Genomic DNA, 17,122 nt, shown 5'->3' on the forward strand with positions numbered 1-17,122 from the left:
AGGGGCAGTGAAACGACATTTTATGATACTATAATGGTGGATAAATACCATTATACATTTGTCTAAACTCACAGAATATATAAAACTAAGAGTGAACCCTAATGTAAACTATGACTTGTGATAATGATGTAGGTTCATTAACTGTAATGAATGTATCCCTCTGGTGCACTCAGTTTTGTTGTGAATCTAGAACTGCTCTAAAACAAAAGTCTGTTCAGGGGCACCTGGGTGGCTCAATTGGTTGAGCGGCAACTCTTGGTTTCAGCTCAGGTCATGATCCCAGGGTCCTGGGATCGAACCCTGCGTTGGGCTCTGTGCTCAGCGGGGAGTCTGCTTCAGGATTTGCTCTCCTTCTGCCCACCTCCCCAGCCCTGCTCTCTCTCTCTCTCTCAAATAAATAAATGAATCTTAAAAATTAAAAAAAAGTCTATTTTAAAAAAAAAGGATCCAGGACTGGTTTGGAAAATTCCCAGACCCAAGGTATATATGGGAACTTAGTTTGTCACAAAGATGGCAATGCCCATCTGTGGAGAGATGTGTCACATAAGTAACTGACAAAGAATTGGTATCCAGAATATATAAAGATCTCCTACTAATCAATAATTAAAAAAAAAAAAACCAAAAAGCTATAAAAAAAGAACCAAATGACAAAAATCTATGTGAAACCATATCAATCTCTCTAATAATCATGGAAATCCAAGTTAGGGACGCCTGGGTAGTGTAGTCGTTAGGTGTCTGCCTTCGGCTCAGGGCGTGATCCCGGCGTTCTGGGATCGAGTCCCACATCGGGCTCCTCTGCTGGGAGCCTGCTTCTTCCTCTCCCACTCCCCCTGCTTGTGTTCCCTCTCTCGCTGGCTGTCTCTCTCTGTTAAACAAATAAATAAATAATCTTAAAAAAAAAAAAACCAGTATCATTTTATAAACAACACAGTATTTCCTCTTGGGCCTTTATTCATTTTCTTACATGTCTAGTTTGATGATGCTATAAATACTTTTGTATTTTGTTTTCATTTATAATAAGCATTTCCTATTGTAAACATTTTTATGGCTTCAAAATATTCCATAATGTGGATAAATCGTAACTTAACCATTTCCACACTGAAACTGGATTGACAAAACAATGAAAGCAGAATTTGCAGGACAAGATTACCATTTAAGAAGTGCCCTATACAAACATATGATGTTTAAACAGTACAGAATTAGCTGTGCTCTGTTTTTTTCTGCATTTTTAAATAAGTACTGACCAAAGACTGTACTAGGAGAGAATTTTATTTCCTTATAAAAGAGAAAAAGCTCCATGTCAGTGCCTTACTTCTCTATTCACTTTCAAGCTCTTTTAAAATCTCATAAACTACAATTAAAAAAACAATAATTTTTAGTTTTAATTTTTATACAATGAAAGGATGTCATTTGGTAGAACTGTATTATTCCTGGTAACACATTTTAAAACGTGTTTATCTAAAGAACAGAATATTCCAATTAAACATTCTGATTCTGAGCTGCCATGTGACAATTTAAATAGATTACAAATTTTCAAAGAATAGAATATAAGGTAATGAAAACAAAATCGATACATAACTTTTAAGAAATTATACCACCTTTTAAACCGTAACTTTTATGACTCAGGAATAGTTCCTACTGCTTCCAGTTCATCATAAGCAGCCGTTTGTTAGCTAATGGCCATTTCACCCTCCTGCCAGCTGAACCTCCCTCTTTTTAGGATGCCCTCAGCCCTGTGCTGTGCCTTTTCTGATAGCTCCATAGCAGCCCTGTACTGTCATTTTGTAAGCCTACTTCCTTCGTTGGATTGAAGGTTTCCATGTGACACAAACATTGTGTTTGCAACCCACACACTGAGCATTCAATATACATTTTTATATTTCAAACTAATTCCCCCCAGAATGGAGGAGGGGCAAAACAAATATTTGTAGCAACTCTAATTGTTGTTTCATTTCACAAAGATTAAACAAAATATAGAAAAAATAGAAACAGATACTAATCTTTGATGTGAAATTTACTGAATGCTTACCTTGTGGCAAATACCATGGTAAGTGCTTATTATAACAGTCTCAAAATTTGCAAAACAACCAATGAGGTAGATGGTATTATATTTAGAGAGAGAGAACTGGCAGGGAATAAATCGCGTATTCAAATACTTGCTAGGCACCTAACATCCTGGGCACCGATGAGCATTAGTGATCTAGCAGAGAACAGACTCTGCCTTTTGTGGAACTTGCTGAGATCACATACATGGTGTATCAGCATTCTAGATTTATACATCATTTTATTTATATTATGAGCTTGGAAATGGGAGTTCATCCCTGAAATGCATCCATCCTCAGGACTGACAAAAAACAGAGACTGAAAAGTTGAAGCTCAGACTCTGATGACGTCTTCAAGGTAAAAGGGACCCTAAAAGATCACTCTGCCTTTGCTGACAGCATCCAAACTTTGATCTTCAGGTTTACAGAACATATTCTCAAGAGAAGATTTATAAAGTAATAAAAGGAATCGGGTCAAATTAAGATACTATGCAATTAAGAAATAAGAGTTAAGACTTTCACCTTTTTAAACTAGATATTTTTCTATCTTGCATATAAACCTCAGTTAAGGGCAGGGTGAAGCCACAGTAGAAGTCTGAGCACAGAATGGACTTTGGCCCCCTGGCCTCTAAATGGGGTACAAAGGTCCAGGGAAAGGATGGATGACACTTCCAGGTACCATCACAAGTCATGCAGCAAAGCTGTGAACCCCAGCTGCTATGCCATTTTGAATTTTATTTGCCTCTCTCAAGGAGACACCCAGTTCAAAAATGCAAACAAAAAAAAGAGAGAGAGAGAAAAAAAGTTTCAGGTCTGAAATGTCAAATTTGCATCGGACACTTCCTGTTAAGTTGCTGAAGTTGACTCTGAGAACTCCTCTCACCAGGCCAGTGCAACTTAATCATTAAACTTCCGATTTCACAAGTAATAGCCAGTAATCTGAGGCATCTTTGCGGAAGGTCCCAAAGTTTCAAATAAAACCAGAAGTGAACACAGAAAGTGAACAAGAGAAGCTTTAGAAGCTTCTATTTCTGGTGGGCAGAAAATTGCCTTTTATTCTGAAGTATCATAGAACACTTTTCTCATCTATCCCAATATGATCTAGGGAATCTGAGGCAAAGGCACCAAACTATTTCCAAATGCAATGACTTGCAAACAGACGCTGACCATGGCTCTGTGTCCCCTGAAATCTACTCAGACATGCCTAGGGAAGGGAGACCAATACAGCACTCAACACACACAACAGGACCTACCTGACATTAGGAACCTTTTATTGAGACAAAGCAAACAGTGGGCTAAAAATACTACGGCATGAAGGCAGGCTGAGGAAACCAATCTGATTTCTTTTTCCTCGATGGCAGCCCAAAAGACAAACTAAAGACACTCCAAGATTACTATTTATACTTAAGGCAATTTAAAAAGCGAGGTCTTAACCAAAAAGCCTGTACCTGGCATTCGAAAAAATACTTACATTTTTTGGATGGACTAAAGAGCTAAATTGACTACGAAAAATCTGTACAGCAGGGACCTGTTTTCAGCAGGTTAAGCCTATATACAAGTAAGAATCTCTTACTCTTGTAACATTGTCCTGTTTTAAGAGAAAATGTTTAACTCCCATGCCCTGCAGAGGCCTCTATGACCCCAGAGAAGCACAGACCTATCTCTAATAGAGAACTATTTACACTGCACTATAAATACACTTACGACACACATCGGCCCCTCCTATTTCCCAAACAGGCTGTGAATGCCTTCTGTGAGGGGTTATGGCCCATTCGTCTTTTATATCTACAGTGACAATTCGTAGGCACCCAACATTTTTTTCTTTTTCAAGGATGCTCAATAAGAATGATTTTACCACACCACTACTGGTTACATTTCAAACATGCCTACCATTACCCATCTCCAAAACAAAACACTAAATTGCTACCAGGTTTACTGTGTTTTTCACAATACAGTGCTTCAGGACTTTTTAATGTAAACAAACATTCTTGATTAATTTTCAAAATAATGATTCAAATTTAGCATTCTTCTTGGAATGGAAAATTTGCTTGCAGGTTACTTCATTCTTTTTCTTTTTTTCAAAAGTGCATCTCGTAGTGCCAGCTGGAATGTAAAAAAAAAAAAAAAAAAACACAAAACTTTAAACATGGGAACTCTCGGGTACCCCGTTATGCTAACTTGGTCATCTGGCAGTGTACCAGAATGGAATCACTAAATCAACAAATCATCCTGAGACAACTGTGTGGCTCAGGTGTGTGACAGATACTATTCCACGAATTCCCAAGCACCATTCTTTGATTCCTAGAAATTTCTTAAGATCTCTGGCTTTTGAATTTTAACCATATAGATACGTATTTTTATTTGTTTGCTTTGTTAAAGAATTTGGGGGGATAGAATTGCCTGAATCTATATCTAAATGTTCAAATTTTTTGGATTTTATGATTTTTTAAGTTATTGACTCCTTGCCTTTATTCATATCTGGGTCTTGGTATGTCTTTGTAGATAGGCAGAATAGCTAAGCATAGAAACTTAAGGTAGAAAAATTAACAAGTTCACTTCAACCTAATTTGTATGGCTGAGGAGGTTATTTCTTAGACTCATCTCTGTCTTATTTTCTCATCTGTAAAACATAAAATCACAGTACCTGCTCATATTGTTGTATACTGATTACGTTAGTTAAAAAATGGAAAGCTCTAGAATAGTTAAGGCACAGCGTAAGAACTATATGTTAGATAATGATGTTATAACCCAAGGTTACATAAATTTAATTCTGCTCATTAAACTTTGCAATAAAGCACAGACTACTCACTACTCTCACACATATCTCAGTTCCCTTCTCCCTTCAACTGCCACCATTTGAACATAAGGAACCTGTACATTCTCCTTCCTCTTCCTTTTCCTTTCTAAAGGCCTTACTGCAAGATCCTCCTCTCTCTGCCATAAGCTTTACCTTCCTTTTCTAGTCTCACCTTTTTACATTTTTTTTTTAAGATTATTTATTTATTTAACAGAGAGAGAGAGAGAGAGGGTGCGCACAAGCAGGGGGAATGGCAGGCAGAGGGAGAGGGAGAATCAGGCTCCCCAAGGAGCAGGGAGCCCAATGCCAAGCTCAATCCCAGCACCCTGGGATCATGACCTGAGCTGAAGGCAGATGCTTAACCGACTGAACCACCCAGGCGTCCCACCTTTTTACTAATTCTATGAGTATACTCTAAAAATGTACAATAAGACCTCATGTACACTTTCAAGCCATGTAAGACCCTTTTATTTAGGACAATCAAATATCACTGCGGGGTAGAAGGGGTATGAAATGTGACGCTCCTTTCCCAGAGGGTGCTTTGGGTGTGTGAGATAATAGAAAATATATACTGGTCTCTAGCCCTGGTTCCTGGCACAGAGCTCCTAAAACTGGTAATTTCCTAAGTGGTAAGGGCAACTCCTTTTAATATTTGTCTTTGACCCTGTTCCTAATACAGGGGTCCCAAACCTTTGTGAATTCCTGAGTGATAAGAGCATCTTGTGTACTAATGAGGCGACTACGTGGGCTCCTGGAGAGTGGCTGGTCCAAGACAGACCTTGGAATTTTCGGCACCCTCCACCCCCAACACACACACTTCTCCATAGAGGGGAAAGAGGCTGGAAATGGAATTAATAATTGATCATGCCTATGTGATGAAGCCTTCAAAAAATCCCTTTAGTGTGAGGTTCTGAGAGCTTCCAGGTTAGCGAACACATCCGCACCAGGAAGGTGATTATCCTACTTCTGTCCACAGGGACAGAAGCTTCTGTATTCAGGACTCTCCCAGACCTTGCCCTATGTATCTCTCATCTGGCTGTTCATCTGTATCCTTTATCACATCCTTTAATAAACTGGTAAACTTAAGCAACTGTTGCCCTGAGTCCCATAAGCAGCTGTAGCAAATTAATCAAACCCAAGGACAGAGTCACTGGTCAGAAACATAGGTTATCACCTGGGCTTGCGACTGGTTTCTGAAGTGTGTGTGTGTGTTTCGGGGGAGGGGTCTCATAGGACTGAGCCCTTACTTAACCTGTGGGGTCTGACACTACCTCCAGGAAAACAATGTCAGAATTGAATTAAACTGCAGGACACCTAGCCAGTATTACAGAAAATTGCTTGTGTAGGGACAACACCTCCACACATTTGGTGACCATAAATGTCAGAGGTGAAGTGTAATGTGTGAGTAGCAAAAGAAACACACAAAAGGTAGACTGAAATGGGCTTTTCTATTTTAGGCTCACAGGTCAGTTTGGGGGATGCTCTGAAGCTGCCCTGCCCAATCCAGTAGCCACTAGCTACATGTGACTTTTGGACATTCAAAAAATGGCTAGTCTAAACTGAGATGTGCCACAGGTGTAATTAGTTCAAAAACAAGAAGGTACAGTATCTCATTAATAACTTTTATATTGATTACATATTGAAATGATACTATTTTAGATATACTGGGTTGAATAAGATATATTACTAAAATTAATTTCACCTCTTACTTTTTCCTTTTTTATTTTAAAATTATTTATGTGGTTTGTATTGAATTTCTATGGGGAGTGCTGGTCTAGAGTGAAGAGGAGAATAAGAGAAAATTAGGAACCTAGAGTCTAGTTTTATAATGGAGAGACCTTGAAGAAAATACAGGTCAAGGATATATAAACAGAAATTCTGATTAATTTCAGGTTCCAAATGGCAAGGAAACTGGAGAACAAGGGAAAGACATTCTTGAACCAACAAGTGCCTATGTCCAATGAACTCGTACTTTTAAATAAAAAATTCTTTCGTCTCATGACTCAAGAGGTGCCGGCCAGGAACAAAGCAAGGTTTCCAAATCATGCCAAAAAAAAATCTCACTAAAACCAACAGAGGAAGTAGGCAGTGGGGGAACACCCTCGGTCACAAAATGTAGCAAGGTCATAAAAACTTCATAATGAAGGAACAAACCATGGTGCAACTCAGTGGTTACTATTCCTCAACCTGCAATCTTATAAAGGTCTGCTGAAGAAGAAGCTAATAGATTGAATCAATTCAACTATGAATTCAAATTGAATTGGCAAAATTCAGATATTTATTTATTAAGATTTATTTACTTAGAGAGAGCGTGAGAGCAGGAGGAAGAGGCAGAGGGAAGAGACAGAATCCCAAGTAGACTCCCTCCTGAACGCATGGAGCTCATCTCACAACCTTGAGATTATGACCTCAGCTGAAATCCAGAGTCAGATGCCTAACTGACCGAGCCACCCAGGACCCCAAAATTCAGATATTTAAAATCCGAAATGGCACCTTTCTTTTCACCTCAATTTTAACAACCTCTATTCAAAATGCTATCACTTTATTATTTACATAATGTTATTGGACATAGTTTAGAACCAGAAAAATGAAATGAGCAGATAGGCAGATTTTATTTTTTTATTTTTTAAAGATTTTATTTATTTACTTGACAGAGAGAGAGAGTGCACAAGCAAGGGGAGCAGCAGAGGGAGAGGGACAAGCAGACTCCCACTGAGCAGGGAGCCTGACACGGGGCTTGATCCTAGAACCCCGGGATCATGACCTGGGCCGAAGGCAGACACTTAACTGACTGAGCCACCCAGGCGCCACAGGTAGATTTTAAATTGCACCTTATTTCAGTTAATACTGCCTTGGTGCCCCCACAGATGGAACACTGCCCTGGAAAGCTGGCCATTAACATTCCAGCCTGGCAGGCTCATCCCTGGCTAGCAATTGAGGAACACTGGTTTACTCTTGACTTTATTTCCTGGCAGTCCTTCAGAATACTTTTAGAAATACTCTGGTATACTCCCCATAAAGAAAGATATGAAAATATGAGTTTTACTATAATAAATTACTAAAATAAGCCAACTGAGCAGCATAGGACTAAACAGCTAAGACTATAAATGGATAAAATGAAATCCCCAAAACCTACAAACATAAAAGCTTTGCAAAAGGACACATAAGGAAGGATCATGGTATTGTATTTCACAAATGTAATGTCGAGAATTTTAGCATAGGGATGACCTTACAGACCATGTAGCTTACACTCCTTTCGTTACAGAGGAAGAAAACAGACTCCGCTTTGGTCACACAGGTGAATCTCAACCAAGTCAGGTGTAGGATTACATGTCCTGACCACTTTCCACCTCTCCATGCTCCCCAATAACGCTCCCTGTTAATCCTAAGACACATATAACACAAGGTCCTAAAGGCACAACTGTCTCAAGAGTAAAGAAGTCTTAAAATGACAACAGTATTCTAACCAATCAAGCTTCATTGAACTCACCTGCTTTTCTCGGAAGGAACGCTTGTTTTTTGACCGGACATTATGGCTGTATCGCATCATCATAAAGTTCTTCTGTTTTTTCTTCTCTTTATTTGTGGAACTGGAAAATGGGTTCATTTTGGTTTTCTTCCTCACAAATTCTTCTCTGTCTGTCTTTCCAGCCTATTAGCACACACACAGAAACACTTCAAGAGTTACCTAATCCACATATGTGGCTCCTCTACGCCAGGCACTCTACTGGATGCCAAGCATAAAAAGATGGATGGGATTCAGTCCTTGCTCCCAAGTAACTCACTTTAGGGGAGAATGATCATGATATACTGTAATGGGGCAAGGGAAACTCAGTGGAAAAAAGGGTATAATTCAGCCAGTCCAATCAGAGGAGCTTCCTAGAAAGGGAGACCGATGAGCTCTTTTTGGCAGGATGAAGGCATTCATGCTGGGAGAAAGGAGGTGAAGGGTAGAGCGTTTTCAGGAAGTACAATGGAATATGAGAAGGTGGAGAAGAAAGAACATGGATTTTTAAACTTATCTAAATAGGTTTCAGTATAAATGGAATGCACAGGGTGATGTGAAACCAGTATGGGATGATGCCTAAAACAAATAAAGGTAGAGAAAATAAAGCTGAAAAGGTGGGCGGCTGGAAAGGCTGGGACGCGCAATCACACGGCCCCGCCAGAGGCTCTCCTTTAACGACTGTAAACGCTCCCCTGCTTCCCTAACAGCTCGGATAAACGCACTGCGCCTCCCGGGTACCAGGCAGGTGCAGTGCCTTTCTGTGTTCTACATCTTGTTCCGGATGATGGCTACATGGCTATCTAGTTGCTAAAACTCATCGAACAGAACACCTAATATCTGTGCACTTTATTCTATGGCAATTGTACCTTTATTTAAAACATCAAAATAAAATACTGCCATTCTGTGGCTATTCATTTTATTTCACTTTTCACCTTATTTGCTTGTTGTCTGAAGAACCAGGGAATGACATGCTTCACTTACCATTGCTGTTGCCAGTCTCGTCTCCTTGTCAGACTTTGGCTTCTTATGAAGGCGTTCGATGTCCCGAAGAGAGAGTAACTCACCCCTGGGGTGAAGAACAAATACAATATGAAAGCAGGGTGGAGGTCCTTTGCCTAATACTTTCATCACCACATGAGCTGACTGAAGACGCCCTGTGGATGTGTGGTTTTTACCTGGGCTCCTCATCACTATCGATTTCAATGTATTTCCTCTTTTGGGCTTTCCCCGGGGCAGCGTCGAGTTCTTTCCTCATTTGGGCCATGCGGATTTTCTGGAAGTCTTCCTGGGTTAAAACTCGGCTGGTGCTAATGGCTGCGGCTTTGGCTTTCCGCTCCTCCACGGGCATGCTGTTGAGCTTCTTGGTCTTGAAAGCACACAAGAGAGGTTGCAAGAGCTCAAGTGAGCTCTTGTCCCCCAACAAGGCCCCGCATGAATGAGGCCTTAATGGACATCAGAGTGATGCACCTGTACTGGGAAGTTTCAGGACTTACTATTTCTTGCTGTTCTTCATCAGAAGAGTGGTGCACATCAACCCACTCACCATCGGCTTCTGCCTCCTCACTGAGGCTGGTACCTTCCCACCCATCTGTGTGAAAAACAAGACACCGGTAGTATCACCGCTTTATGTTGTGTACTCACGCTAAGTTGAAATTAAGCAAGCAAAAAGAAGGTAAAAGTCAATGGAGCTCTACTGACCAATATTTAGTGTTAAATAAACCACATCAATTTAACTAATTTATAGAATGGGAAATAAGCACTGACCATGTATCTACCATGAGCCAAAACCTTATCATCACTTTCTTTAACTTTCACGACTCAACAGAAGAGGAAGAGACCCTTCAAGTTAAGATACCTACCCCAAGCCACACTGCTAAGAAATGTGGCCTATGATGAAATCGTAAAAATCATGTCTGAATCTAGAGCCCATGTTCTTTCCACCATACCATGTCCATCAAAACAGCACCTGGACATTATCTTAGCCACACAGCGAGGGGCTGACAATGTGTCTAAGCATATTTATACATGTTTTTAGAAACTAGTTAGAAACAGTCATTCAGAGAACTTAAGTTGAAGATTCTGGATGTGAAAGAACCTTGTAGACACCTCAGTGAAGAGGCATTAGTTCTTAATGGAGCCACCACAATAGGCTCTCGAAATCACAGACATGTGCAATTTTTCAGTTGTTCCCCATAAGAAAGTGTTTCAGCTTTTTGGTATGGCGTATACACAACCAGTTCTGCTGAGGCCTCAACTCTATCTCTAGTCTGGTATCTTGCTATATTCCACCCTGTACCCTACATTATAATAGTTTCTTAAATCCTGCAGGGCTTTGCTCATAGTTTGCCTGGAAAATCTCCACTATTCTACCATTCCTCACTTATTATTCAAGATACAGCTCATGGGTCAGCATCTCTTTGAGGTTTTTTTTTTGTTTTTTTTTTTTTTTAAGATTTATTTGTTTGAGAGAGAGAGAGAAAGAGAGAGAGAGAAAGCATGTGAGTATTCAAGCAGGTGGAGAGGCAGGGGGAGACAAGGAGACTCCCCGCTAATTGGGGAGCCTGACACAGGGCTCGATCCTAGACCAAGAGTCAGACGCTTAACTCACTAAGACACCCAGGCGCCCCTCTTTGAGGCCTTTTTTGAACCTCTGAGGTACACCTGACTTCTCTCCTGCCCTTAGGCCCCATTTCAATCATAAATCCTGGTAACACTTTATTGCTGAGCTATTTATGAAAGGTCTTCGAGGACAGGAACCATACCATTCATCTTTATATTGACAGTGGCTAGCTCACAGGTAATGCTTTAAAAAGTTTTGATATAATGAATGAATTAATATGAAGAGATAGGACTCTAGCAATCACGGTAATAAAGGTTAACCCTGGAAATCAGAATAGAGTTTTCTCAAGCATTCTTCAATAACGTTCAACAAGTGTTCTTCAACAAGGAGCATCTTGGAGATTGCTCAGACTAATCCTGTCTTTTTTTCTAGGCAACCAACAAAAAACTATTATCTTTCCCAAGTGCCCAGCACGCTCTCGATGAGGGGCAGCTGCCCTGAGGGCCCGACAAGACATCTACGCTGCAATGCAAGTTCCCTAAGTGCAGGAAGAATGCCCATTTTGATCCCCAACGCCTGTTAACAGTGCTTGGCACATAGTCCTTGCTCAATAAATATCCAATGAATGTTCAATCAGCATAAAGATTTCAAGGTCAATACAATATAGGAGTGATTTTATCTTGAATAATGGTGAAATGAAAATGAACCTTCATCGTTTTCAGCATCCTCTTCTTTTTCAACTTCTAGAACTTCTGCTCCCGGAATGTAATCTTTAGCATCTAATTCTCCATATTCTTGCACTCTTGCTTCTATGGAGGCCTCTGTAGGCTTACCCTAAAGGAAAGAACATTGTTTTGTTTTAAAGATTTGAGAGAGAGAGCGCGTGTGCGCTCGTGCAAGTGGGGGAAGGGGCAGAGGGAGAGAATCTCAGACTCCGCGCTGAGCATGAAGCCCCGCACGGGGCTCACTCTCATGACCCTGAGATCACGACCTGAGCAAAAATCAAGAGCTTGATGCTTCACCAACTGAGCCACCTGGGCGCGTCCCCCACCCTCCAACATTGTTTTTAGTAAGGTTCTTAGACTGCATTATTCATGAAAAGGATGAGGTCTTGGGGCATCTGGGTAGTTCAGTCGGTTAAGCATCCCACTCTTGATCTGGGCTCACTATTGATCTTAGGGTTGTGAGTTCAGGCCTCAAAAAAACAAAGAAAAAAAAAGGAAAGAAAAGAAAACAAAGGCTTCTCTAAGATTATGAATGTAGAAGGGAGAATCATGAACAGTGGAATAAATCAAACGACAAAAACAGTCCACTTATGCCTTGGGTCAAAGTAATTCCCTCAGCCAGAACACTGCCTACTATTTTCTTGCTCTCTTCTGATCTGGACCAGGAAACTGACAATAGAGAACAACTGCTCCAATTCTCACGTCTTGAGATCACCACCTCTCTCTATTACATACACACATTTCTCTTCCTTCCCAATTCCAAAAAGGTGCTACCTGGCTGGGCAACAGCCCGTTCAACACTGGCATCAGTGACTGAATGATCTCTGGAATTCCAATCTGTGAACGATGTCAAAAGCTTTCAAGATGAAACAGCCTGACAGGTCTGTAAGACTCGTCAGCATCAAAGAGCACGTGCCAACTACAAAATAGGTAAGGCAATGGTATTCGAGCCAATTGTATTCCAAGAATAAAATTGCCAATACTCACAGCGGAAGCTTCACAAACACTAAAACTCATACTGTAGGGAAGTGTTCTCACCTTCTGAGACTGTAACCTTTGGATCAACATATGCATGTGTCACCTACCCGGAATTTCTTCTGCAGCATCTTAGGATTCAGTGTTCGGAAGAGCTGAATCAAAGTTCTAGCAGACATCATCACATCTGCAAAATAACACCTTTAATCAGAAACTCCAGAGCCAAGAGTCTGTTGAGAAAACAGAATCATTTGATATTCTTTGATCTGCAGAGAATACACTGCATCTTACTCTTATCTCTGTGTGTTTTATACTGAGCCAGGTCTTGGAGAAGTTCTTCAGTCATGGCCAGAGGACATCGAGCTGTTATCTCTTTTATAGCATTGATTCTAGAAAAGGAAAATGAATTTAAAAAGCCCAAATGGCAATCCCAGATGGTTCAATCTAAAAAGGTTTCCTAAAAAGACTAAAGCAAAAGGTATATAAATTGGGCTTTATAAGACTTAAAAACATTAAGAACATATCCACTGCCTCCAGGTACGTTCTACATACCCTACAGTCATGACCTCCCCAGAGTTCTTGTCGGTGACAAAATTGTTGGCCACAGTCATGAGCACTGACTGAATGATCTGAATTGGGAATAAAAGAAAAGAGATGAGTGCTGATAAAATGTCTCTACCTGCTCAAACGCGTGAGGATGAAGGGACACTTAGCCTATTCAGAGTAGAACAGTCTTCCATCCTCAGTTTGGGACTTGGAAGAAATCAAGACTGAGGAAGACAGATAAAAATACTTTGGGTTTCAGTCTTCTAAGCTATCCTTAGATTAAATTTGCTCTCTTTTAATATTATTTTTCAATATGGATTTAAAAATTGCTTTGACTCAGGAAAATCCAATGATTTTATTTTATTCTATTTTATTTATTTTTAAATAGGCACTACTTAAAAATTCTTTTTTTTTTAATTTACTGATATTCTTAACTTCTTTGACAAAAGATTTAGCAATTAAAGTCAGAATTCTCAACAACTTATCTAAAATGAACTTTACTTCTCTATACTAAATTCCCTCCCCCCCCCACCCCCCCAGTTTCTATGACTAAACTTGTGTCTCCTTAAGAGTTAGTGTCTCTTCTCATTTTGAAGAAAAGGGGGGCAGGGGGCAGTCATTCCTGTGGGAAATGCTACCATGATATACTTAATAGTGGCACTGCTATGCAGACAGAAGTAAGGTTTAAGAGTTCTCACCTCTGGGGGTACTAAGTGATGAGATGCTTGGGCAGCAAACAGAAGGATCTTTGTTACTTCTGAAAATGCAAGAGATCAGAAAAATCACAGTCAGTTTCCTGCTCTGTCTCTCAGGACTACAGCAAACATGGCAAGCACGTTCCCGCCTTCAATGCTACTGCTTTCTCCACCTGAACGCCCAACCCCCAGATCCCTGCATGGCTCACTCCCTCCCTTCCCTCAGGTCCCTGCTCAACTGCTGCCTTTTCAAAATGTCTTTCCTGACACAAGCTAAACCAGAACCTACCCCAGCACTCTGTATTGTCTTTATTCTTCCTTTTTCCTCAAAATACTTCTCTTCATCTGGACATTGAATACATACGCTCTCTGGATCTCCCTCCAGAATGTAAGCTCTATGAAGGTGAGGACATTCTTTATGTTCTCTGTGGAATTCTTAGCGTCTAACTCAGTGTCCAGCCTAGAAATCACTAAGTAAGTGAATAACTATAAACAGAAATATATACACATGCTCTCCCTCCAAAGGGGCAACATATATTAGGAAGAAGTGAGGTGAATCCTAATTTGCCATTTATTTGCTGGGTGACCCTGGTCTTTTTATTTCTACACCTCGCAGGACTGAAGAGGATCTGATAAGATGATGTATGTCAAGCACTTAGCACAGAGCTTCACTCATGTAAGATGTTCAACAAATGCTGGCTTCCTTCCTATCTTGGTTCAAGTTCAAAGGCAAAAGCAACCATCTCTTCTTTCCCGCCCTTATGTCGTTTTTAACTGAGAATACACATGAGGGCAATGACAACCGTAAGATAAAATTCTGATATCTATTACAGTTACAGTAGGTCAGACTTCTTTTTTAGAACTTTCTACCTGTTTACAGTATCACAAAAACCCTTGCTTTGAGAATCCAGTCTTTTGTCTTCCAAAAATACCTGTTTCTTAAAGTTGATAAGCAAAACAATTAACGGATGGCAGACTGGGGAGAAAGAAAACATAAGGGTTTCTCTCCCCTTCTCTGAAACAGAACACACTTGACTCCTAACTGGTGCCTTTAATAACTCCAGAACAAAAGGCATGGATGGTTACTCTAACCCAAGGTCACTGAATGAACATGGCGAGTAGGAGGCTTACCTCTTTGGTGGGGCTGCAGAAACCTCTGCACAAAGGGATAGAAGTTGAAGAGAAAAAGCTGTGGAAGGAAGAATGCACAGACTGTAATATTTAGGAAACTGAAGCTGGAGAGTTTTATTTCTCCCAATGCAATTTTATCACCAAGCTCGGCTACCTAGGGATCATTTTTTACTTTTGTTTTTTCTCAACAACATTCAAGATTCAATGTGCTGTATTACCCAAGGAAAGGGAGCCTATGCTGCTGCCATCCTCATTATGTGAAGGAAGAAGGAAGTATGTGCAGAATAAACCAGGCGGAAAGAGGCAACCAAAATGTAACATTCTTCTACTTTTAAAATCAGTGTGGCTGCAGAACTAACTGTTTTAAGACTTCAAAGATAAAGAGGATGCTAGGAAGGAATAGCGATGATAGTAAGGCTCCAAAGCAAGGGGTAAAATAGTAACTCAAACCTGAATAGCACCTGTGTAATTTAATCACCCAAACCCCCACAGTTCTCATTTTATTACTGGATACCACTCCAATCACTGGAGGAAGCTCTATATTTAGCTCGATATTACTCTGAGCTCTATGTTTTAGAGAGAAAACAGTAGCATTCTGGAGTCTATCTAAATAAAGGTGACAGGGTCTAGTTATTAAAGCAACTGTATTTTTTTTTTAAGATTTTATTATAGTTTTTAACAGAGAGAGTATGAGCAGGGGGAACAGCAGGCAGAGGGAGAGGGAGAAGCAGGCTCCCGCTAAGCAGGGAGCCCGATGTGGGGCTCGATCCCAGGACCGTGGGATCATGACCTCAGCTGAAGGCAGACTCTTAACCAACTGAACCACCCAGGCGCCCCAAAGCAACTGTTTTTTTTTTTTTTAGGATTTTATTTATTTATTCGACAGAGATAGAGACAGCCAGCGAGAAAGGGAACACAAGCAGGGGGAGTGGGAGAGGAAGAAGCAGGCTCACAGCAGAAGAGCCTGATGTGGGGCTCGATCCCGGAACGCCGGGATCACGCCCTGAGCCGAAGGCAGACGCCCAACCGCTGTGCCACACAGGCACCCCGGCAACTGTATTTTTTTTAAAATTGTAGCTGACATACAATATTATATTAGTTTCAGCTGTACAGCATAGTGATTTGACATTAATATACATTACAAAATGTTCACCAAAGCAGCTGTAATCTTTAACTACAAGGAGAGAAACTTTGGAAATGGACTGGTCTTTCTCAACGTTCTTCATGTCAGAATAAATTAATTTTTTCTATTTAGCCACAAAGCAAAACCAGAATAAGGAAGATTTAGGTTCAGTATAAAGAGTTTCAGTTGTGAAACTCTAGTATCATTTCTATCAAACCATGCTTAAATTACACATCATTTCTGCTTTCCTATGAAGCTCAAATTTGGGCCTGACATGAAATTTCTGCACAAATACAACATAAATTCACCTCGTAATCCTGCTGTAGGACTATAGCCCATGGAGAAAAGGCATTTTATTCATTAAGATGTTAAGTTTTTCTTAGAAAAAGGGAACAAGTGCTTTCATTCACATGTACTTTCACTTTTCACTGAATATATGTTGACACTGCTAGATTTTCAGCGAACAAGCCTGTTTTACTTTTTTTCTTTAAATAAACTTTTTGAAGGGGGCGCCCGGCTGGCTCCGTTGGAAGAGCGTGCAACTCTTAAGTGGCAGTTAGTGTATGAGTGTGTGTGACGTTTCCACATGTACGCACTATACAGATATACATATATATGTATATGAAGTACCACCAAGGAGCTCCTACAGTTTAATTCAACATGAAATAAATGACCAGAGAATTCAGGTTTGCAAACATTGACCATCTCCTACCAGAGTGGTCTGGAAGTCAGGAAAGCCATAAAGGGATAAACAAACTGCAAAATGTAGTAATAGTCGATAAAAACACATGGGTTGTGTTGGCTCAGAAAAACATATACGTAAAACAAAGTAGAGAAACAGAACACAAAATAGTCTGTCCACAAACTCAATATATGTATAATTTAACATCCTTACTTACTGGTAAGAAAACAGTGATAAAAATTGCTATTTTCGGAGCGAAAGATCTTATTCTTCTATAAACTGTACGGGTTTAAATGGTTTTGGGGGATAAAATTAAGCCACTGCTTTACTTTAGTGGC

At 40.2% G+C, this 17,122-nt stretch overlaps 1 protein-coding gene across 2 annotated transcripts in view; it reads right to left on the reverse strand.

The window, feature by feature from the left end:
• Positions 1-933: 933 nt before the first annotated feature.
• The window catches only part of SDAD1 (SDA1 domain containing 1), a 29,214-nt gene continuing 13,025 nt past the window's right edge, over positions 934-17,122 (reverse strand). For both annotated transcript variants that reach the window (XM_026509941.4, XM_057309671.1), the window contains 11 exons: positions 14,980-15,037; positions 13,852-13,910; positions 13,160-13,236; positions 12,899-12,996; positions 12,718-12,794; positions 11,615-11,741; positions 9,841-9,935; positions 9,523-9,713; positions 9,329-9,413; positions 8,330-8,491; positions 934-4,145 (listed from right to left, as the gene is read on the reverse strand). In XM_026509941.4, coding sequence (XP_026365726.2) covers positions 4,098-4,145; positions 8,330-8,491; positions 9,329-9,413; positions 9,523-9,713; positions 9,841-9,935; positions 11,615-11,741; positions 12,718-12,794; positions 12,899-12,996; positions 13,160-13,236; positions 13,852-13,910; positions 14,980-15,037 — 1,077 coding nt within the window. In that variant the 3' untranslated portion in view covers positions 934-4,097. The remainder of the gene's footprint in view (positions 4,146-8,329; positions 8,492-9,328; positions 9,414-9,522; positions 9,714-9,840; positions 9,936-11,614; positions 11,742-12,717; positions 12,795-12,898; positions 12,997-13,159; positions 13,237-13,851; positions 13,911-14,979; positions 15,038-17,122) is intronic.

This window comes from Ursus arctos, unplaced genomic scaffold, assembly GCF_023065955.2.
Source record: "Ursus arctos isolate Adak ecotype North America unplaced genomic scaffold, UrsArc2.0 scaffold_9, whole genome shotgun sequence".
In the NCBI taxonomy this organism is placed as follows: Eukaryota; Metazoa; Chordata; class Mammalia; order Carnivora; family Ursidae; genus Ursus; species Ursus arctos.